This window comes from Desmodus rotundus, chromosome 5 (assembly GCF_022682495.2).
Source record: "Desmodus rotundus isolate HL8 chromosome 5, HLdesRot8A.1, whole genome shotgun sequence".
NCBI classification, from domain to species: Eukaryota; Metazoa; Chordata; class Mammalia; order Chiroptera; family Phyllostomidae; genus Desmodus; species Desmodus rotundus.
This window is the reverse complement of record NC_071391.1, coordinates 31,442,081-31,465,282: the sequence shown is the minus strand read 5'-3', so window position 1 is coordinate 31,465,282 and position 23,202 is coordinate 31,442,081. Positions and strand designations below refer to the sequence as shown.

Below are 23,202 nucleotides of genomic sequence, written 5' to 3'. Positions count from 1 at the left end.
TAGAAGTGGGTGTTGAACATCAAAATTGGTTTTTAATCATTGATTAAATCCAAATGATGCTGTGAATGACCATCGCATCTCACCAATAAGTGGGACAAGTCTTCATCGGTCACTGTCAAGTCCCCTTCAGTTTTTCGTTTGTTAGTTCTCAGCATTCTAGCTAACATGGCTACTGTAAGTCTCTGAGAGCTAGGGAACTGTAGCACCCACCGAAACAAAGTGTCTGCAGCCAGACCCGTCTTTGCCAGGGTTTCCACCTTGTGGCTGGCTCTCAAGTCTCACCGAAGGGGCTGGGCCCAGAATTTTAGAGCTGCCAGAAAGGTCCGACGAGGAGCTCCACTTTCAGAGCCTGGCTGGTAGAGCAATGGACCATCGGGGTGGGGAGGGATTCATTCATAGAATAAACGCAGGTGAAACGCCTGTGAGTGTGTTTTATTCTAGTGAATAGCAGCATGAACAGATAGATTTTACATTTTACAAAAGTTTATTAGTCACTTTAAAAACGGTATGGTTCTGAATCACCACGGAAGCCCGATGAGGTTGGTTGACCAGATGGTGTTATCTCCATTGAACAATGGACAAACCTAAGCCCCGAGCATCGAGCATCACTCACTTAAGGTTACAAAGCAAGCGTTAGGGCCCCATCACCCCACTGCCGACTGCTGCTCTTTTCTCTGCTGACTTCGCCTAACTGCCCGACACTCCCTCCTGGCCCCCCACCACTTGCCTAATTCTGTGTCCCTATGAGCATGTCAGATACTTTAAAACCCAGCAGAATGCAATGTCCTGTTCACTTCTCTTTAGTCGGTTTCATTAGTTAGCCCCACTACGCAGAGCCCTTTGAACAGAGATGAAAAAGATTACTTTTCTGTAAAATTCCCAAAGTTTTATGAGTTTCTCAAGTGAGTGTGTTTTTAACTTTAAATTAGATATTAATTTTAAAAAAGAAAAAATAGAAACATCTACTATCCTGAAGGAGTTTAAGATCTAACAAGAAGACAAACAATGTGCAAATAAGACATAAATACCTAAAAATAAGCAACACAGAACATGTCATTATGTAAGTTGCCTACAGAACCATCTGGCAATGTGAGCTCTGAGCCTGGTGAGTTAATCATTGAAGGCTTCCTGGAAGAGGTGAGTTTGTAAGCTGTTTGGAAAAGACTAAATGGCAGACAGGAGAGGGGAGAGTGTTCCAGGTAAGGGATACAATCTGTGCACTGTACGAGGTATGCACTTAGTAGAAGGTTCTAGATTCCAGAAAGGAGATTCTCACTTCCTGTCCCACAGATTGCTGCTTTAGCAACGGAGCAGGGAAAGTTGTTAAGACTGTTGCATTCAATCTGAGTTATATCTGATGGTAAAACAAATAGCACTTTTATTCCCCTCTCAAACCATTGGTGACGTTCTGGGACAATCTAAGTCCTCGCTAAGCTGGGTCGGAAAAGGTCCACCTGTTTTTTACCTGCATACATTTCCTCACCCATAGGATTCCAGACCTCACCTCTTCCTTATTGGCTGCATTGGAGTTAGTGGCAAGACGAAGTGGGATGTGCTCGATGGGGTGGTTAGACGGCTGTTCAAAGTAAGTGTTTCAAGGAGACGGCTGGGGCAGTCGACCTGAAGCGGGGGCCTGGGCTTAGGGAGGGAAGGGCGGTTTGTGTCCTGAACCCAGCCATTTCGCAGGCCTGTCCCCTCTCCCACATCCTTACGTTGCTGGGACTTGTGCCCTGGCACTCAAGTGATCAGAAGAAAGATGGTTAAGTACAGACCGCTGATCAGCCAAATGGTTCCCAGCTGTCCTTGGCTGACATCGGTGAGCCAGTGAGTCGCTTCTCCAGCATCACGTCCGGCAGTGAACTGCTGACGTCCGAATGCTACCTTCCCCTCGGAATCCTGAGCAGTTGCCTCTGCTTCGGAATGTGTGTTGTGCCCCTTGGCTGGGGCTGGCACATCGGATTGCCATTCTTTATTTTGGGGGTTTGATCGACTTGCCCACATCTTTGCCAGCACTCCAGTCTGTGATTTGTGCTACAGGTGACATTGATATCTGGCCAATGGCCAGGGTCAAGGTTGTTGGAATAGTTATTTTTATGTTTATTCCAATCACTTCATTGGAGTGGGGTTTGCCACAGGAGACATAACTAGTGAGTGCTGCCGTGAGCCTTGAACTACAAGGTGGCGTAAAGGAAGCTTTTGGTGCACTTCTTCCTGTTGTCCTGGAGTCAACAACCACAAGTGCTCATCAATCACATCCCCTGCGGTACCAATGGCCTGCGTTTTCTGCACTGAACATGACCCCAGCTTATTGTCAGGCCTGTGAGGGGGGTTCTGCTGTTTTCCCATTTAAAGGTGAAGAAGGTAAGGCTCAGACTGGGTCACTTGCCCCAAATCAGGAATGTAAAACCAGACTGTGTTGGCCTAGTCGAGTTGGCCCGACTTCTGACTTAACTGGTACACTCCAGTCTCTTCCAGCATCTAGATTCAGGTGACTTCACGCAGGAAATTCTATTCTTTGTCCAGAGATTGTTCATCATCTTTGCAGGCCACCTATAGAAATGCAGGTAGGCTGGTGATGTTCAGGGCTAAGGGCAGACTCCTCCTGCTGCTCGGCCTGAAACCTTTATCTCTGCTATTGGGCAGTCAGACCTCCTTGGATTAGAGACAGCAGTTGGGGCTGAGAACAACCTGTGGGTGATCACATGGGAGGTGGTCACCCTCATTAAAGGTGGTAGAGGTCTGTTTTGGGGGTTCCACCTTGACCCTCATCTGGCTACCTCATAGCCCATAGCCCGTGGCCCTTCATTCCAAGTTCACTGACCTAAAGAGGGAACTCTTTCCAAATTCCGAACACATTTTCCTGTTTAAAGCTCCAGGGGCTGCTTTTCTTCAGCAGCCCTGGGTTTTGCTCCCTTTGGCATCAGCATGGCCTGTGCTCTGAGCCCAGGAGGGGCTGGTGGAGAGATCCCTTATCAGAGTTACTTTCTGACGAATTTTGCAGCACCACTCATAGGTTCCGATGTCTTCAACACTTCAGCTGAACTCGGGAAAAGCTGCCTAACTTTCCCCTGCTTGGTTGATCCAGGCTAAACGTTCACAATCTTGTCAGGGTTCCTCCCTCTTCCCGTTCCCCGCCCCCCCCAAAGCCACACCACACACATAGCCTAACCAAATAAATCTGGATGGTAAGAGGCCTGTGACCATGAGGCACCTTCCCCGTAGAAGAAAGTCAGCTCTTTCCCCCTCGTTCCTCAGCTCGGCTGCAGCTGAGAAAGAAGAGATGCTTGTAAATCACTCAATGAAAGCATGAGTCATGGACAGATTTTTAGCCACATCTTTGATGGCGTCTTCATTTTATTTTTTCCAGGAATACATTATTCATGTCGACCCAGTGAGTCAGCTGGGGCTCAATTCGGATAGTGTTCTCGGCTACAGCATCGGGGAGGTCAAGCGCAGCAACACTTCCGAGACGCCCGAGCTTCTGCCCTGTGGCTACCTGGTGGGAGAGAACACAACCATCTCTGTGACCGTCAAAGGTAATTCGCAGACTGCGAGCAGGGAGCTTTCAGGAACTGCGTTTATTTTGTGACTTGGCTTAGCACACTGTGGCCACAATTTTGTTTGTGCACGTGGATGTGGGTGGTGGTTTTCTCTCCCCTCTGTCCACCGTTACTCTTACCAAATCAGTTAAACCGTCTTCAGCTTTCTCCCCCACCATCAGAAACAAATAATTACTGCTGAAATTACAACAAACGGTCCCATTAGCCTGATGACTCTGAGATAGTGGAACCTTAATGACCTTGTGGAAATGGGCTCCCCCGAAGCCAGTGGGTCACTCTCGCCAGCAGGCCTTGGATGGGGCCCCATTTTGCAGATGGGGAACCGCGATCCGCTGCAGACGAGAGAGGCGTTGCTCTGGGCCCCTGGCGAAACTGCCGAAGCACTTGCCCGCCTGTGGTGCTGCCAGAGCCTCCATGGCCTCCTCACCCAAAGACTTTGAGCCCCAGGCCAAAGTGTGTTCCATGGACCTCCAGGCCCACAGAGTATGTTGTGGGGGGAAAAAGGATTTCATGGCAAAATAAATCCAGAAGCTGCATCCTTATCCGCATTTGGGTTTGGGGAGCAGGGACTCAGGACTGCACTGACACACCGAAGGCTCCATCCTTTCCCGTCCTGACTCTTGCCCCGCACAGGGCTCTTCAGTCCCGACTGGCACAAACCCCTGTGACCGCAACCCCCCGTTTCCTGTATGTTACCAGCCACCTAAAGAGCGGGCCCCCACCCACTGTACTGGGTGCGGCCCTCGGGCTGTCCTGTTTCTTACCACCCTGGAGGGCGCTGGTCTGGACTGTAGTTTTAACAGTGCAGTTTTGGGGGCATTTGCTGCCGGCTTTCTTTCCCAGTTGGCAGGTTTTCCAAGAGAACTGCCATCTGAGTCTCCGAGCAGCAGGAACCCAGACCCCGCCTGGCAGGTGACAGGCGCTAAGCTACTGCCTGAACCTCACACGCAGCCTCACCTTGTTGGCGAGTGGCATTCCACAGTTGTGGCCTTGGGCTGCCTATGACACGCGTACTCAAAACCGTGTTCAGTATCAGACGCAGCTGGATTCAGGTGTTGCGCCAGTGCCTTCGGGGCCAAGCCTAGCCCAGCTGCTCTTACCTTTGAGCTTCCTGCCTGTGAAATGGCCGTGGCAACCCTGATGCATCTTTCTAAGGCTTAGGAACCTAAAAGAGGGAGATTGTCTTTCTGGAAAAGTGTGAGGAAATTCTGCCCTGTCTTGACTCATAAACATGCTTTGCTGAATCAGTCACCGTGACCCAGGAGACAGGATTGGGTTCCGCGTGGTCCTGAGCCCTCACCTGTGGTGGAAGAAGGTGCTGGGCTAGCCATACTTAGACCACCTGGAGTGAGTTCCCCTAAGAAGAAAGCATTTCCATAAGAAGAGGCAAAGGTGGACAGGGTGCCAGGCACGCCAAAACAGCCCTCCGCTGCAAGCACCCTCTGAGGAAATCCTTATAGGTTATGGGTCCAGTTGTTTCGTCCATGCTGGTGAGCGCGCGTTGTCACTTACAGGGGGGCACTGCAAACACTGAGGGGTGGAAAGAGCGACCCGTCGCTGAGACCAGACCTGACCTCTATAGAAACAGTGACGGCACTATCAGCCCCTGGTGGAACCTGCCTCCCAACACGGAGCCCCGTCTGTTGCTGCTGCCGGCTCCTCGTCTTGTTTTAACATCTCTAGGGACCGGTCCCGGTTTCTTGTTTTCTGATACCTGACTCTTCTAGGTTCATGAAGTGCTTGAAATGCATGTCTTCAAGGCACTAAAAACCACTCAAGGGTTTGAGCTGAAAGATTTGTGAGCTGCAGATGGTTCACTTCAGTGGTACCGGGGGAGGCAGGGTGACTTGGCCTGCTCTCAAATGAGTTTGTCTGCAAAATAGTCACCCCTGGGGGGTGGGGGGTGTAACAAGAGATCAAGCAGCAACACATATGCAAAGAGAAACGATCTAGTGCTCTTCCCCTGACGTCGTTTAGACTAGTGACCTTGTGCTCCATACTCTGCATCAAGGTCTGAGCCAGCGTGGTCTGTATGGAACTCAGTACCAGGAAAGTCTTAGGCCTGTGCCTAGAATATGAGTCATTTGGTAACATTCATCAAGGTCACTCTGGAACAGTGTATATTTAGGGGCTCTTCTTGGTTGGGGGAGGATTAGAAACAAGCATAGAAATGCATTACAGGGATCTGTCTACAGTATTCTGTGGAAGGAAGGTGCGATTTTTAAAACAGAATCGATGTTCTTCAGTTTCTTTTTCACCTGTATATACTCGCTTTCTTGAGGTGAGTTTTTAGCAGACTTGCCTTAGGTTCTTGAATGAGTAACCTTAGATGCATCTTCTCTTGGGTGTGGTATCAAGAACCTAGCTCTTTTAAAGCTCGCAGCCTGACTAATGGAGTTGTCCCAGGTAGGAAAGGGGAGAGATGCATTTCCTCTTGATGTGGTTGGGCTCAGAGGGAAGCAGCATTTCAGCCTAGGTGTGCCGGGATTCACACCCGCCATCAAATGGCCCGACTTTGCATTTGCTTGTTGCTACCTTCATGGCACATGGGAGTGTGGGAAGCAGTGGCGCCTGGAACACTGGAGAGAACAGGCTGAGGAAGGAACCCTAGAGTGCTGGCAGGCATGGGGGGCTGGGGTTTGGTTTGGGCAGATGCCATGGGCATGGCAAATCCAGACAGACAAGCAAAGCCCAGAGTCTTAGGAACTCTACAGAGGACAGGCGAGGACCCAGGGCTAAACCAGGGCCCGAGCACACAGTGCTCAGGCACAGGAAGCAGCGGCGGTTTGCTTACAGCCTCCTGTGCACCGGGGGCCTCGGGAGAGCGGGTTGCCCAGGAAAGGGCTGGCCTCGGGTTGTAGTCCCCGTTGGGCAAACACAGAGCTCTTCCTTCTACAGGACTTCACACACTTCCATCTCTCAAACACAGGGCTCGCAGAAAACAGCCTGGACTCGCTGGTGTTCGAGTCTCTGATCCCCAAGCCCATCCTGCAGCGCTACGTCTCCCTGCTGGTAGAACACCGGCGGATCATTCTCTCTGGCCCCAGCGGCACCGGGAAAACCTACCTGGCCAACCGGCTGTCAGAGTACCTGGTGCTTCGGGAGGGACGGGAGCTGACAGACGGGGTCATCGCCACCTTCAACGTGGACCACAAGTCTAGCAAGGTGAGGAGGAGGTCTTTTGGAGGCGGCCGCCCAGCCAGGGGTCACTCTTTGGCCCTTTCAGAACTCTTGGTAAAGCAGCATTTTCTACATGCTCACCTCAGGGGGTTATACAAGCCCTGTGAGGAAGGTCAGACTGGTTCTAGCAGAAAGCAAGGCTTTGGGCCAAAACTTCCCACTAAGACGTTCCATCTGTAAGTCGATCTAGTTCATTTCTTACTTCCCCACCGAGTCGCATGCGCATAGTTCTTTGAGATCACCCCGCATGCGTCCTCTTCAGTTTATCAATAATTATCATGTGCCTAGTGGTGCTATTGTTTTTCCAAAAGGAACCCTTTTTTGGGACACAAATGACAACAGCTCACATTGACAGACTGCTTGCCCCATGGCAGCAAGCTGGCCCCCTCACAGCGATTCACCATTCAGGGAATAGTCGCTGCTGTCCCCGTTTCACAGAGAAGGAAACTGAGGCTGGAGGAAGGAGGTCATGTGTCTGAGGCCACTCAGATGGTACTGAGAAGTGGACTGGGGCTCAGGTCGAAGCCTGGGACTCCGGAAGCCAGCAAACAGGCTTGCCCCTGCTTCACAGGGAGCGTCTGACGTCCCAGCTGTTGTCCCAGCTCAGGGTTGGGAAGGGTTTCTCACACCTGTTTGTCATTCACGCAGTGGAGTTCGTGGGTAATGCCCCAGGCTGGCCCTCTGCAAAGGGGCAGGAGAGTCAATGGTGAATTGGGAATGGTGGGGATTCCTAGAGCTCGCTCCCAGATGATCTGAGTAGACTGTGTGGGTCAGGAACGGGTGTCATTCACAAGTTTCCCAAGTGACTCTGATGTGGGGACAGGACTGGAGAGAAGTGGTCCGAGTCCCCACGTCGAGAGCCTACGTGCGCATGAGCCAAGGGAGGGCCTTCTCTCTAGGGCTCCTTGGCCTTCCTCACCCCTGTCCGCCCCCATCCCCCAGGCTGACCCCCTGCAGCGGGCAGGCACGCAGCCCGTGAGAACCTGTCCCACTGCATTGGCCTGGGTGAGGGGAAGGCTCTGAGCATGTGCATCTTCATTGGGTGCGTTCACCCTCTTGTTCTTCCCCTGGGCTGTGCAGGAACTGCGCCAGTACCTGTCCAACCTTGCCGACCAGTGCACCAGTGAGAACAACGCTGCGGACATGCCTCTCGTCATCATCCTGGACAACCTGCATCACGTCAGCTCTCTGGGCGAGATCTTCAACGGACTGCTCAACTGCAAGGACCATAAATGGTAAAGGCCAGCCCCGGGCCTCGTGGTGCCTGGGAGAGCGGCCGCACGTGATGTGTGCTGCTCGGGTTAGCTGGGCACGTGCGTGGTGGGGTCAGTGTGGGGGGCAGGGGAGGCAGCCAGCCATCTGCCCAGACATAGACTCCGCAGGCCCCTGCGAGCACCCCGTTCTCAAGCTTGGCTTTGACTCACAAAGCTCTCTTTTCCTTCCTGCCCCCCACAGCCCTTACATAATTGGCACAATGAACCAGGCTACCTCGTCTACTCCCAACCTGCAGCTTCATCACAACTTCAGGTAAGGCGCCACTTTTTCAGTACCTGTTCTGGGCCCGGTGTCGTGTTGAGCATTTTTCCCAGCTTAACTCTTAGTCTCACAACAGCCTCACATAGTTACATGTCTCATTCTCAGCTTACAAGTGGAGAGACTGAGGCTGGGAGAATTAAGTGACTTGTGTGTGGTCACTCAGCCAGTCAGTGGAAGAGCCGAGACTGGAACCTGGGTCCCGGACTCCAAGTCCTGGGGTAGCAGTCAGGGAGGCAGCTCCAGGCAGGGGCCATGGGCACGCTTGCCTCCCCTGCACATCTCTAGTGGTGCATCTCTCTGGCCCACGTGCACATCAGCGATGAAAGCTCTTGCCTCTGAATGTCCCCACAGAGCTGAGTCTGTGGGCCTCTGAACTCCAGCTGCTGGACGTCCCTCTGCCCCAGTGCCAGTCGGGGTCCCCCCTGCTGGGCTGTGGGAAGGACTGCCGCACTCTGTCATGCCTGCGTGTGTTGCTGGCTTGCCTGCCATCTCTAACCACCCTTTGCCCCGCAGCTGACCCCACTGCTCCCTCTCCTCCTGCACCAGGCCCTGTGCTGGGTGGGACCCCTGGCTCATTTTCACTGGCTGCTCTGCAGGCATCTCTGAGGGACAGCTGGGAAAGTGGGCCTGGATTGTCAGGATCGAGGAATGTGAGCTCCAGGCCACTGAGACCATGGCTCACCCTGCATCCAGGCTGCCCCCGTCTTGTCCAGGCTTTCTCCTAAATGTGCCTCAAGTCCTCCACCTTGCCCTGTCACTGCCACGTCATCTCCCGGGGGCTACTGCACTCACTTCCTAACCAGGAGGCCTGTCTCATCCTCTGGGCCAGTGGCAGCTGGTGTGAGCGTCCTGGAATTCAGATCTGATCATAAACCCCAGGCTTAACATCCTTTAGTGGTTCCCATTGCAGAACGGAATCCAGACTCCTTGGGTCGGCAGGTCAGGTGTGAAGCCTGGTTACACTGGACCTCTAACAGTGTCCCCGAACACCCCACACTGTTTCTCATGTCCCTGCAACTCCTACAGCAAGCTCTTTACCCCCCACCACACGCCCTGTTCCTGCCTTTCCCTACGTGGCTGCTCCATCCATTCTCCCAGTCTCAGCCCAGGCATCCCCTTCCCCGATTCCCCAGGCTTCACCGTGTCTCATTTCTTTATTTGCTTATCTGCTTCCTTCTCAAGACTGAGATCTGGGGGAATGGGGACAAATGTGTCTCAGTCGTTACAGCTCCACGGCCCAGCACAGGGCCTGACATAAGCACAGGGGCAGTGTGTTCGGTGGTTAGAGCTCAGACTTTGGAGCTGCACCGTCTTGGTTCTAATCTCAGCTCTTCTATTAAATTGCCGTTTGATCTCGGACAAGTTACATAACCTGTCTGTGCCCTAGCATTTCTGTCTGTAAGGTGGGGATGGGGGGTATATGTGTTGGGGGGTGGCCACGAGGAATTGGGAGGTAGCATTCGTGTGGTGTTCCGCACAGCGAGTCCATTTCCGTGTTAGTATACACAGCGTCCTTCCAGTTCTACGGTGCTTTGAATCAGGAGGTTGGCCCTCGTTTTATCACTGCCATAGTCATGGAAAAGCATTCCTGACCTCCCGCAGGTGGGTGCTGTGTGCCAACCACACAGAGCCCGTGAAGGGCTTCCTTGGCCGGTTCCTCAGGCGGAAGCTCATGGAGACAGAGATCAGTGGGCGGGTGCGGAACGTGGAGCTGGTAAAAATCATCGACTGGATTCCCAAGGTCTGGCATCACCTCAACCGCTTCCTGGAGGCTCACAGCTCCTCGGACGTCACCATAGGTGGGTGGGAAGCCGGGCGAGAGCCGGTGGGTGGGCTGGCTAGTGGGGGTTCCTGAGCTCAGGCCCTCTCAAATCTGTCCTGAGGCCCTGGCTGGGACAGCATGTTGCAGGCACCAGTCAGCTGGACTCTGTGCTGTCCATGTGGCTAGACAGGCAGAGGGACAGTCCCAGCCCAAGACAGACCCCAGGCCGCCTCCCCCATGTCCCGGTGCTGTGCCTCTGCCCTCTTGCCCTGCCCAGTGTGCTGGGGCTGATCAGCGGCGAGAGGTGCGTCCAGCCTGGGTGGATGCAGAAACTGCCCGGCTCAGGGACACGCCCAGCCCAAGGCTCCCCCAGGTGAAAGCCGCCCGCCAAGTGGGACTTGCTCTGCTTTGATAGAATAAAATGTTACCAACATTCCTGAAACCTAAAGATTTAGAACAGAGGACAAGAGGATCACTGATCATCCCACCACCCTGACATAATTATTTTAACTTGAGCTTTTTTCCTTGTCCGTACGTGAGTATTGTGTGGCTGCCAATGTAGTAGACCTACAGTATGTTCTGTTATCTTTCACTTCACATTAGTGATGCCATTCCAGCTTTATAGTGATTTCCAAAGGCTGAAAGATAATCAAATGTGGGTACGCCATCATGCGCTTAACCGTTTCTGTTCTCTTGTACATTCGGTGTTTGCATTTTCAAAGGTCAGGGTTAATAACACCACAATGAACATCTTTGTCCAGAAAGCCTTTCCTCTCTTGGGGGTGATGTCCTGGGCAGAGAGGTCCAAGGGTGGGGTTGTAGAGCCCAAGGGTCCTGCTCTGTGCCCACCACCCGGCAGCTGGTATTTCCGCTGTCACTCAGAGCACCTGGCACCGCGGCTTCTCCTGACCCCGCTCCGCAGTTCAGCCCTGACTAATTTTCACTGTGGCCCCCAGGTCCCCGGCTCTTCCTGTCCTGCCCCATCGACGTGGACGGCTCCAGGGTGTGGTTCACCGACCTGTGGAACTACTCAATCATCCCCTATCTCCTGGAAGCCGTCAGAGAAGGACTCCAGGTGAGAATGACCACGGGCCGGCCTCCTCAAAACTGGGGTAGGGGGGCGGGGAGGAGTGTGGGGAGAGACTGTTCTAGTGACCAGATGAGCTGACTTCACCTTCTCCTTCAGATTCCTACTGACATGAAATGACAACCTCTCACCTGTGCGGCTGTCAGTGTAGCACAGAGTAGGGACACCCTTGGCTGGACATCCTGGCTCTGCCACTTGTTAGCTGTGTGACTCCAGGCAAGCCGTTGAGCCTCTCGGTGCCACAGTGCCGTCACCGATGGAAAAGAAGAGTAATGGCGCTCTGCCACCGAGGGGTGTTGCAAGGCGCAAATGAAATCCTGGCTGTGGGGTGCTCAGCGCAGCGAGAGCAAAGCAGCGGAAGCCAGCGTGTGTGTGGCAGTCCGCCGTTGCCAGAGTGCTCTCGTACCTGCTGTTTGGTTCAGGCCCTGCGTTAGTCCTGGAACTTAAAATTTTTTTTTTATATCCATTCTTCAAAAGAGAAAAGTGGCGTCTTAAAAGAGAATAAGTGATTTGCCCAGGGTCATAAGAGTAAACCTTGAGGAATCTGGGATTTGCGTCCAGGCCTCTGGCTCGAATTCCAGGTTCTCGGCCCTGCAGCGTCTGAAAAGTGCAGCTTCTTCTCTCCTCGCTCAGCCCAGGGTGGAGCTGTGGGAGCTCCGCAGGAATCGGAGCTTTCCACGGTTTCATTGTTGAACCGGGAGGCAGCCTGAGGAGTTCTAGGCTCCCGGCACCCACACTGAGTAATTAGCAGGCATCTGCACGGCTGAATCATCCAGAAACCAGTTGAGCAGCGGGGTGTCCTAGGGCTCCTCGTTTCCTTGGTCCCGGGAGGTGGAAGGCGCAGATGCTGTTGCAGGCCTGTGGGGGTCATGGACAGGTGCGCACCACACACGTGTGCGTGACAGTACACCTCAGTGGCTGTCACTTCTGTGCGTTTTGCCGAGCCTGACAAATTTCTGACTGCTTCGTCGGTAGCGTGCAGGCAGCACAGATAGTCCTCAGGGGCCTTCAGGACAACACAACCTTGAACAGGACAAGAAAGCAGGGATGTCACCATGTCCTGGGACTCGCTAGTGCAGCGTGAGGCAGGAAGACTCATCCCTTCCTTGTGCTGCGAGGACATGTGAAGAACAATCTTTCAAGAGCATGGGAGCAACCAGGGGAGGCAGCCAGAGTTAGCGTTTCACCGGGTTGCTCAGGGATGAGCCACCCTGCCTCATACCCGTGGCTCATCACGCTGATGAACCTGGAGACGCCATAGCATCTGCTGCTTCCCGGGGAAACCCAGTGCATTCCTCCTGAGCCTCTGGCTTTGAAGGAAAGTTTGCTGACGTTTTCTGAGGGCCAGCTCCTCACCAGGCCCCGTGCTGGGGGCCTGACGTGCATGACCTCACGTAGCTTCCACAGCTCGCAACACACCTCGCAGATAAGGAGGCCGAGGCTTACAGCAGCTTCAGCTGTGCCTGAGTTCCCTCACTGGGTGTGATGAGCCAGCGTGGGAGCCCAGGCCCAGCTGACGCCTTGGTGACTTCCAGCGGCCCTAAGGGAACCCCGTATCTGCACCCGGAAATATCAGGTGGTTCAGGGAACCAATATCGTGGTTCATGTAGTGGAGTTCTACATCCGATTTCATTTGATAAAAAGATTCCTCTCTTTTAAAAAAAAAATGTTTAAAATTCCCTACTCTCCTCATGTCCCCTTGATTCCATGCTCACTGGGTGCAGAGCACCAGGCAGGGTCGTGTACTCCTCACCTGGCCCTGCTGGGCGAGTAGAGTGGGCATGAAGGCAACATCCTGTGGCGGGAAGGAGGCAAGCCCTTAGCTGAGGTTATAAGCTCAGAAGAGGTAGGGGCCCCAGAATGGACTCTGTACATGGCTGCCTGTGGGGGTGGGGCCACAGAGAGACCCTGCTGAGATCCGGCCTATCATTGGCTCCCAGACAGCTCCTCCCCCTTACACCATCCTTTCCTGAGGAATTGTGGCAGCGCCCCCTAGTGTATACCAGATACCTGTGCAAGTTTTGACTGCAGAGTCTTTTCCCGAGAGTATGTGTGGGGTGTAGGGATGTAGCTACCTGAAGGCTTTCCCTGAATGTGTGCCTTGGTGCCTCGTGTGTGCTGTACACGTGCATCCCACAGAGTCCGAGGCTCACAGTGGCCCAGGTCTTAGTTGCTAATGTGTTGGCTTCCTGCTCCTGACCCAGTGGGGATGCCAGGCGCCTCTCTGCTGTGGTGTGCATGGACATCCTGCGTGTCTGCTGTCTATCCAACTGTCTCTGCTGCCGCTTAGAGCTGCCACAGGGCTCTGCGCTGGAGCCAAGGAGCCTCACAATAGTTCCTTTACTTGCCACGGTACTTGCCCAGCTGTTCGTCACTGAGACTTGAACATGGCCCGCAGCAAGTGGGCAGGCTTGTAAAAATATTTCCTGTCCTTGCAGATTGTGTTAGCATTTGTCTGCTGCACATTTGCAGCAGTTGATGAGTCAGTCCCTGGCCCTGTTCCCCTTCAGAGTTATCGTTGCAAACACTTGCCAAAGTGTCTGGTCTACAGAATAACTCGAAGGACCTCCGTTCCCCGGGTGGAGGGGAGGGGAGGCGTGTAAGGCACTCTATCAGATATTTGAAAACCACTGGGCCAGATTCGAAGGACTTGACGACCTCTGGGTTCCAGCCTCTCTTAGCCTGCAACCCTGAGCGTCTCCTCCAGGCTGGAGGATGGAGACAGAAGCAGTGACTGTCAGGAATGAGGCCTTGGCATAGCCTCACCTCGGGAAAAGCAACCCAGTTCCATGGGGAAGGCCCTTGGAGGGAGACGCTTCTTCAAACGTCAGGAATGTTCCTAATCTGGAATGGTGGAGCAGCCTTCTTCACTTGCGAATATCCCCAAATGTCCATGCTATATCCGTGCTGCCTCTCCCTGATGCACACACATGTGCACATGCCACCTCCATGTAATCCGGTCTAGACTCAGCACTGCCCCAGGTTAAGGAAGATTTAGCAGCACATGGGGCCAGAGTGCAAGACGGCGGGGGGGCGGTGCTTGTTTCTGAGAAAGCAGTGAGGTCGTAGGAGGCTGGGTCAGTCTAGAAGGAGGAGGAGGCAGCCAGTACTGAAGAGAGAGATGGGCCTGTGCCTGTCTGCAGGGTGGGCGGCTTCCCTGACAGAACTCATGCATACAGGTCAGAGGGGGCGCAGGCAGCCGTGAGACAACTGCAGGGGACAGTCCAGCCCAGGTTGACATGTCCTCATCTGGAGTCTCAGGAGAGGTACAGAGGGGAAAGGCCCAGACGAGGAAGCTGGCATCCTAGGTCCGAATTCAGGGATGCTTCATAGCCTTTCCCAACTGGTTCTTCTCATTAGGCCCCAATTTCCTCATCTGGTATCTAATGGGGGAGACTTGAGTGACCCCAGTTCCTTCCAGCTGAGGCTGCCTACGACTTGGAAAGACGTGCATTTGTCAGTAAGAGCTCAGCTCTGTTGTATTGTCAGCATTTTGGCCTGTCAACTGTAGGAGTCCTGCGGGGGCAGTGGGAGCAGACAGACAGACAGACAGGCCATGGTCCAGGTGTGACCCTACTCTAGAGCCCCCAGTGCAGCCGCTGCGGTTCAGGAGTCTGGTCTTTGTACCCCCTGGCCCCCGCAAGAAGGGGTGCCCTCCAGAGCCTCAGACAGCACTGCCCAGGGTGGGAGCATCTTGTCCTGGCTGTGGGCACATCCCCCACACCTGCTCAGACTCCAGGGGCGCGTGGAGTTGGACAGACTTGAAGTCCCGTTCTGCCTCCTCTCCTCCCTGAGCCCGTCTCCTCGCTTGGCAAGCTCGGGTAGTAATTCTTCACCCTGGATCCACATCGTGGTCAACCAAGGTGGCGGTGGGAGTGGTGGAGAGGAAACTTACGGATCACACCCGGCTCTGTCGCGCCCAAAGGCTTGCCTCGGGAAACCTGGGTCCTTGTTCTGTTTGAAACTGCCAGTAAAAGTCACTGACATCCTTTTATAACTAAGGCTTAAGTAAAGGAGCGTGGAGGCCTGCTAGTGGTCTTAAAAAATTAAGTGATAATACAGTTTTCTGTTTTAAGAGCAAATTAGTTACTATGGACAATTTTGGGAACTCTGGCGGGGAGAAGCACCAACCAACCACATGTAACCTCTGCTAACGGTTGGCCGTTTTGAAAGTGGCCAGTGCCTTTACAAAGGGACTGGGAGAGTCAGACTCTTCAAGAAATGAGGTTTTATCAAAACGCGGCCCTCTGTGACCTCTGCCTGTGGAGTCGGTAGCTGGCACCCGATTGTGGGGGGAGTTCTTCGGGTGGGTGCACGCATGGCCGTCGTGGGACTGCTTATACCAGGGGAGTTGGCCAACGCTTCCAACCAGGTGGGGGGAGTCTCCCCCGGAGACCGCTCTTCACGTCAGACCGGCAGGGCTCTGGATGTAGGGTAACATAGTGGGTAGGTGGCAGAGCCGAGGTGTGAGCCCAGGTCAGCCTGACTCCAAAGCCGGTGTTCCTGACCCCTGGGTCATGCTGCCTTCAGTCTTATCACGTCAAGCTGGACACGTACTTTGGATGACTTCCTTAGGATGGCATTCTGGAAGTGGAATTCCACCGTCGGCGGAGCACAGTGCTGGGTTGGGGGAGTTTTTCAGAGAGCTGCAAAATCAGGGCTGTAGCAGCAGTCTCGGCCCCCTTCCTAACTGCCTTCTTCACCCCCTCTTAGCTCTACGGAAGGCGGGCACCCTGGGAGGACCCTGCCAAGTGGGTGATGGACACCTATCCCTGGGCGGCCAGCCCGCAGCAGCACGAGTGGCCTCCCCTGCTGCAGCTGCGGCCTGAGGATGTTGGCTTCGACGGCTACTCCATGCCTCGGGAGGGCTCAACGAGCAAGCAGATGCCCCCCAGTGATGCCGAAGGAGACCCGCTGGTGAGTGCTCAGCGCCCGGAGCAGCTCAGCCCTCACTGAGCACTTACTGTATATTGGGCATGGAGCAAGGCCTGCTGGGAACAGAGGTGACTGAGCCCCAGCCTTGCTCTGGGAGGCTGGGCTCATTCCAAGATTAGGGATGCTTTTGCCAGTATTATCTTCCATGGTTTTAGTTTTTCACTGAAATCTTGAACTGCTCTGAAGTTATTTGTGGTAGAATGTCAGAGATACAAACTTGATTTTTCCCTCTAAGTGTCCCTGTACCTGTTGTCCCTACACCACTCCCTGCCCTCTGGTATCAGGGCCACCTTTGTCATGGAGTCCTGCTCCAATGACCTCTCTCACTCACAGCGGAGCAGAGGCGAGCTTGCCAAGGAGCAGAGCCCTGGCCAGACCATCAGCAGCACGGGCAGGGAGGGGTTTGCAGGCAGGACGGCCTCCGTGCAGGTCCCGTGGCCAGTGAGACAAGTTCAGCCACTGTGTGAACCACTTACTTACATTGCCATTGCTAAAGGAACAAGGACCCTTTAAGAAGAACCTGGGCCGGTGATGGTAACGCTGCAGTTACAGTACAGAAAGTCCTCACTGAACATCATCAACAGGTTCTGTGACTTTACGTGAATCCACATGTAATAAAACCGTGTATATCAGTTACACAGGCTAATTGACATGGATAAGAGTTAAGGTCCTGCGGCATGTCATCGGTATTATCACAAAAGGATGTCATGTATTCGAAGACCTGTTGTACTCTCTGTCAATATAAGACAGATGCACCATCGTGCTGCAAAACTAGACCTAACAAAGCGGAAGCCCTATAAAATGCAGTGGAAGTGGATACAGCAGAACCTGCCATGGTTAAATACTATTGTCATGCTTTACATGGAACCCTGAGCTCCCTTGGCAACTAAGGCAGAAGGAAAAGCACATCAAAGACTGTCACTCGCATCACCTAGTGAAGGAAAGTGGTCCTGAGAGATGCGGCCGGATTAGCAGACCGCCAATCGTTGCCCTCTCCCTCCTGGCTGATTGCTCTGCTACATTCATAGACGGCGGCAGGTGCTTTGGTTGTCTGCCGTCCTCACGGCTGGTGGGCAGAGCTGTGGTCCTGTTACGACTTTTTTTTTAACAGGAACAGTATTTTAAATGGACTTACTATTTGTGTTACGATATACAATCCAATTTGCAGTATTTATCAAACTTAAGACGTTTCTGAGGTTAACAATTGCTGAGCTCCAGGTCCATGGCAGTGCTCTCCGTGGGTGCCAGCTCACGAGGTCTTACAGGAAAATAGAATGTGGGGCGTCTGGCGCGTTCCAGATGCTCTTTTCTGGACCAGGAGTGTTTGTCTCATTGGTTGAGTTGAGTACAGAAGGCATTTAGGGGAGGCCTGGGATTCTGAGAGCAGTAACACGGAAGGCTCCTTCCAACCCTAGGCCTCCAGAAGTGAACGCATTCATCAGCCACCCCTACTTATTACGTTGGGTATTTGGTGTTTCTCCCAAGTCCGTGCCCTCTGCTCAGGGCCATCGGTCCCTTGTTATAATAGCTGTTGTGTTCACTAGCCTCTCTGCGCACGAGACTGAGGCAGGACTTAGGTGTGTGTATTGCAGACCACGCTCTGTGGCTGCACCAGGAACGCTGATGAGCAGATACGTAACCTCGGCCACAGAGGGTTGGTCACTGCATTTCTGCCCCACCCTTCCCCCCGTTATGACTGTGGACACCAGGCTCCTCCACGGGGACTGCTAGGCATCCTGAGGGGCAGCTGGCTGGGGGGCAGCTAGATTTCCTGCCCAGCAGCACCAAGTCTGGGCCTTAGCTCAGAAAGACCCTATCTTCCTCATTCACTTGCCAGATAAAATATAAAATATATACACATACAATGTATAGTTATAAATAAAATAAAAGTAGTTTTTAGTTTCCCATCTCCGCTCCCAAGCAAATGACAATAGAGAACGTCAGGGAAGATTTAAGAGCACTCGCTAAACCCTTTAACGTGGTGACGATGATGACGACAGCAGCAGGTCGCATGTATCGAGCACTTACACCGTGCCAGGCCCATTCTCGGGCCCCATACACATGATGCCGTTTCGTGCCCTCCGTCAGCACTAGGGCAAGGGGGCTGTGCTCGCCAGTCGAGAGCTGCGGAACTGGTGGGTCAGACACATGAGGCGATTTGTCCAAAGACTCCTGAGTCGGGCTCCAGGCCTCTGATTTCTGTGGCCCTGCTTGCCCCTGGCACTGTCCCTGCCCTCCCGGTGAAGGTCGGGACAGCAGCTGGTATACAGATGAGCTTGTGCTTATCGAAGGGGGAGCCCTGGGCTTTGGAAGTCAGGGTGCTGACGAACGCATTCCAGAAGTAGGGAGGCTCATCTGCACCTTTACCCAGGCTCAGATAAGGTGCGCCCCTCCCAAGTAAAAGTAAGCATCCTATTTATCGGGGACTTTCTGCACTGTTTTCGGTGCTCTGCATATACTAACTCAATCCGCCCCATAAGGTTATAGGGCAGGTACGATGTTACTCACACTTGTTTGACCAGTAAAGACACTGAGACACAAAGAGGTTCAGGAACTTGTCCAAGGTCGTGCAGCTAGCTAGTAAGGGGTGCTACGGGATTTGAACCCTGGCAGCCTGGCCCAGAGCCCATGCCCTTTTCCACTGTTCCCGCTGTGGGCTTCAGTCCCAAGGTGAGTGTGGAGGAGGAGGAGGAGGCGTGAGCTCACGAGAAGACAGGGGTGGGTGGTGAACTGGACAGGAAGCTGCTCACACTGTCCTGTCCGTTCTTTCCAGATGAACATGCTGATGAGGCTGCAGGAGGCGGCCAACTACTCCAGCCCGCAGAGCTACGACAGCGACTCCAACAGCAACAGCCATCACGACGACATCCTGGACTCGTCCCTGGAGTCTACTCTGTGATGGGGGCCTGGCCGTGGAGCCTGCCCTCCCCGTCCTCCTCCTCCTCCTTCTCTCCTCCCCTCGCCCCATTCCACCTACAGCACCCTAAAGATGCCCCCTGAGCCAGCCCTGGCCGCAACGTGAGCGCTGCAGGGACACCAAGACTCCTCGTCCTGCAGCCTTGGCCTGGGTGCGGGCATCCTGGGCCAGCCACCTTGGGACTGCTTCCTTCCACAGTGAGAACTGCACTATCTCCGGTTTTATTTTAAGTATTGTTTTTGCCTTGTTGCTGTGACCTCCCTAAGACACTGAAGATACTTCTCGGGAAAGGATCATCACTGTTGAAATGAAAAGGGTTCAAAAGGAAAACCCCATCTGAAGCTCTGAAACCGAACAGCATCCTGCCACCAGCTGCCCAGCGACAGAGAGGCTGGAGCAAAGTTGGAAACGTAGAGGACACAGCTTCCCCTCAGCGCAGGCCCTGCTGGCCGGGTCTGGCCGCCAGCACCCCCACGTTCACGCCGGCCCGCCACGGAGAACTGGTGCTAACTAGGCATTTGCTTTGGTCGCACAACAAACAACAGAGCTATGACACAGGGAAACCTTAGGGAAAAAAAAAACACAACTCGTGCTTTCTGTATTGTTTTGTTCTCTAAATGGTGCTCTCCTCGCCCGAGAGGTATTTGGCCTGCTTCAGTCCAGCCACACCGTTCAGACCCGGCAGCCTCAGCCTCCGCCAAGCCCCCGAGCCCAGTGCAGAAGTGAGAACGTGCCCAGCAGACAGGCTCCCGTGCGGACAGCACATGTCTGCCTCCTTCCTAGAGGGAAGCGAATCAGGGTTTTCTCTGCAAACACTGTGTACAGTGAGAGTTGGTCTGCTCTGGGGAACGATGACCCCTTTGAGAATGAGGTGGAGTTTCTCCCTTTCTGACTCTTTGATTTTGAAGATTTTTCTCCTTCCCCACTTGGTCAGAATCAATCCTTTGGTGAAAGTGAGAGCCACAGGAGTTGAGTTTCAGTTTGGTCCTGCTGAGTTGCGGTTTTCAGTTGTCCATCCTCACAGATCGACACACTTGCCTCCTCCGGCCGGGGATGGGGCATCCGCGTCCTCCACAGTGGACCGGGACCCTGTCCTCGACTTGTGGGTGAGCCGGGATCTTGCCTTGCCTTCTCGTCCTCAAGGCTTTGGAATGCACGTCAACACCCCAGCATGCCAGCCCCAACCTCAGGTGGGATGGGGAGGTCACCTTGCGAAAGACTTGCACTTTTCTCTGAACCAACACGATGCAACCCAACCAGGGGGTGGCGGCTGCACCCACCCAGAAGCCCTGGCCTCCATCCAGGCGAGCCTTGCCTGACCTCTTCGGTGCTGACCTTCCCAAAGTGATGCCTTATACTGGTTTTGTATGAACCGTGTTCGTGTATGAGTGTCACGCCTGTCTGGGGTCTGTTTTTTTATTTTCCCCATCAGAGCACACAGGGCTAAAAAGTCATCTACTCATCAGGAGAACTCAAGTTGCTGTGACTTCTGTCTCATCCGAAGGACTCATTTGTGTGGGTGTGTGAGCATGGGAAAAAGGGAAAAAAAAAAAAAAAAAGATCCATTTGTTTAGGTTCTTAGCAGTCTCCACCTGACGCCCAGGCAGGGTTCCTACGTGTCCCCACGGCACTGCCGACACCCCGTGCTGCCGTGTCTCCAGCACACGGGGGGTTTCTTTAGAGTGTGGTAAGCCTGTCGGTGGTTTGTTTCTGTTCTGTGAGGAGAATCTTCGTTCGACCCCAGTGGGGGGAGTCTCTGTTAAAGATCAGGGGTTTTATTCCATCTTTACATTTCTGTTCCTGAAGGTTTGTCTCTGTGTTTTCTCGTTACCCCGAGAGCTTGACCCGAAACTGCTCACGTTACATTGGATGACACCTTTTTCTTCCTCCTCCAAGGGAAAAAGGGAATTTGTCCCACTGACTGGTAAATGGAAAGCCTCGCGATGCCACCCCCGTTTTCGTGGACTCCGTACTCCGACACTGCTCTCTAAGCCTTCATCCGCCATCTGCGTGTGTGAGTGTGTCTTGTCCTCTGTTTGTTTTCCGTACATTTTCCAAACCACGAATTTAGCCTATGGCCACGGGCCAAACCCTGAGCCTTCTGGTAGACCTGCAGAGTGGTCCTCAGCCTAACCCCTGCGATGACCTTACACTCTACTGTGAATTTGGGAGGAGGTGAAGCTGCCTTGTCCTTGCGGGCAGTTTTCCCAGTCACCTTGTGAGTAGACACCTGTCAGTGTTGTTTGAAACTCTTTTTCTTTTTCTTTTCTTTTTTTTTTAAGCAACACCCTCTCTTTCTCTTCCCTCTCCCACAGACTTCCCTCCCACTGGGTCCAGGCTCAGCACCGAGACCTCTGTCCCTGGTGCTGCCCGACTAGCGAACAGTGATTCCCGGTCGTGTAACCCTCGTATGATTCACAGCTCAGTGCCCTTCCTAACGTTTCGGGAAGCAGGGTTGTCTGACGTGCGCATTTCTTCTCTTGGTCATATTTTACTTTATTAGTGTCACTCATCTTTGAGAAAGTGACTTTGTACTCATTTAGGGCTCTGTCCAAAATGCTTCCATTTTGCCTTTTTCTACAGTTTAGGCTAATTTTGAAATGTATGAAATTCTATGCAACATTTATGTTGAGTTACCAGTGGAAGCCAAAATTTTCTTCCCAAACTGCCAAGACTTATACAGGCCATAAGTGAGATGGGAATACCTTTTAATGGAAGGTCGGGGGTGGGGTAGGGGCGGGACAAGGAATGAGATTTGCCCATACCTTCGTTGTATCTTGGGAACGTTTTTTATTTAATTGTGGATGCTCTAAACTTCAGAATTCTGTGTACTCGGATTTGATCATGGCGAATCTACTTTAAAAGGAAAAAATAATCCAACTTTGTGGATATTAAATGGAAGGTTTGCTGTTTTGGTCTAGTTGTTTGCCAGCGGAGCAGTTTATGAAATATGTTCTATAAGATGTACATTTTTTCATTGTAACATAGAAATTGTAAATAATTGATTAAAGTGCTGCATTTTGCTGAATTTTTTCTAGCCATTTTTAAAGAGAAAACTAGGAATCGAGTATTTTGTGTACGGTATGTTTCCATCCTCCCTCCCCTTCCTCCTTCCCCTCCCTCTCTCCCTATTTAATTTTCATTTGTCATGAGGTTTTTGGATTTGCCAGTGATCTGCTGGAGATCATGCCCCACGTCATAGAGAATAAAGCTGATGATTGTACCAGTCTTAAATTATTCATGACTCAATAAAATTGATGCTTATTTATTCAGATTCGTGGTTTGGCTTTTCTGTGCCACAGCAAGTCCTGGTCAGCGTCGTTCTTATTTGGATGCAACAAAAAGGGGCAGAGCCCAGACATCTACAAACCCACCTTAGCCACAATGGCGTCAACATCCTACACCCTCTCAGTTCCTCATCCAGGTTACTGCTGCTCATGGGGATCTTGTGGAGATCCAAATCCTCCTGGTTGAGTAGGTCCTGGGTGGGCCCGAGAGTCAAGCTCCTAGGCGAGGCCAGTGCTCCGGGCCCCAGACCACACATTGAGTAGCAAGCAGTGTCCGCATCCCGCCAGCCTGCCGTTTGCCCCCTTGGCACAAGAAAGCCTTTTTAAAATGTATTGAGTACCTACTAATTGCCAGATGCTTCCAAAACCCCCCAACATAATCTGCAAAATGACCATGAGGAGGTACATACTCTTAACTCACATTTTACAGGTGAAAAAACCAGGCTCCAAGAAGAAGACCGACTCTGCAAAGAGGTGAGGGTTGGAATTTCAGCCTGATCTTCCAACTCCAAATCCCGCCCCCCCCCCCCCAGGTTGCCTCTAATCTTAGGGGCCCAGTCCACGTTGCAGCTGACATTTATTGCAGAGACAGTGTAGGCAGTGGGAGATGACATCACCTCTGAGCATTCTCTTCTGACAGCAGCAACAAAAATTGTAAAGGTTTGGTCTGAAGTGGGGCCTGAGGGTTCCCTGTGAAATGGATCCCACACAGCTGGCTCCACTGCTAACGATGAGAAATATCTAACTCATCATAATGTGCGGCCATGGCCCAGCCAGGGGAGCAGGAGAACCCAGATGTTCGGCACAGGCAGTTTTTAATGCCTGTCAAAAAATGAAGGGGAGCTCGCACGATGGTTTAGCAACAAGTTGTCCTAAACGTCCAAGATTTTCTGTATCATGTTCTACCCTGTTGCTACACAGTATTCTGTGAGGATATC

General features: G+C 52.8%; 1 protein-coding gene across 6 annotated transcripts in view; it reads left to right on the top strand.

Annotated features, from left to right (window-relative positions):
* Window positions 1-22,249, top strand: part of NAV2 (neuron navigator 2) — a 679,412-nt gene extending 657,163 nt beyond the window's left edge. For all 6 annotated transcript variants that reach the window (XM_024558786.3, XM_024558785.3, XM_053924021.2 and 3 more), the window contains 9 exons: window positions 1,490-1,585; window positions 3,368-3,536; window positions 6,490-6,725; window positions 7,821-7,975; window positions 8,196-8,267; window positions 9,879-10,075; window positions 10,995-11,113; window positions 15,839-16,042; window positions 18,834-22,249. In XM_024558786.3, coding sequence (XP_024414554.2) covers window positions 1,490-1,585; window positions 3,368-3,536; window positions 6,490-6,725; window positions 7,821-7,975; window positions 8,196-8,267; window positions 9,879-10,075; window positions 10,995-11,113; window positions 15,839-16,042; window positions 18,834-18,959 — 1,374 coding nt within the window. In that variant the 3' untranslated portion in view covers window positions 18,960-22,249. The remainder of the gene's footprint in view (window positions 1-1,489; window positions 1,586-3,367; window positions 3,537-6,489; window positions 6,726-7,820; window positions 7,976-8,195; window positions 8,268-9,878; window positions 10,076-10,994; window positions 11,114-15,838; window positions 16,043-18,833) is intronic.
* Window positions 22,250-23,202: the final 953 nt, after the last annotated feature.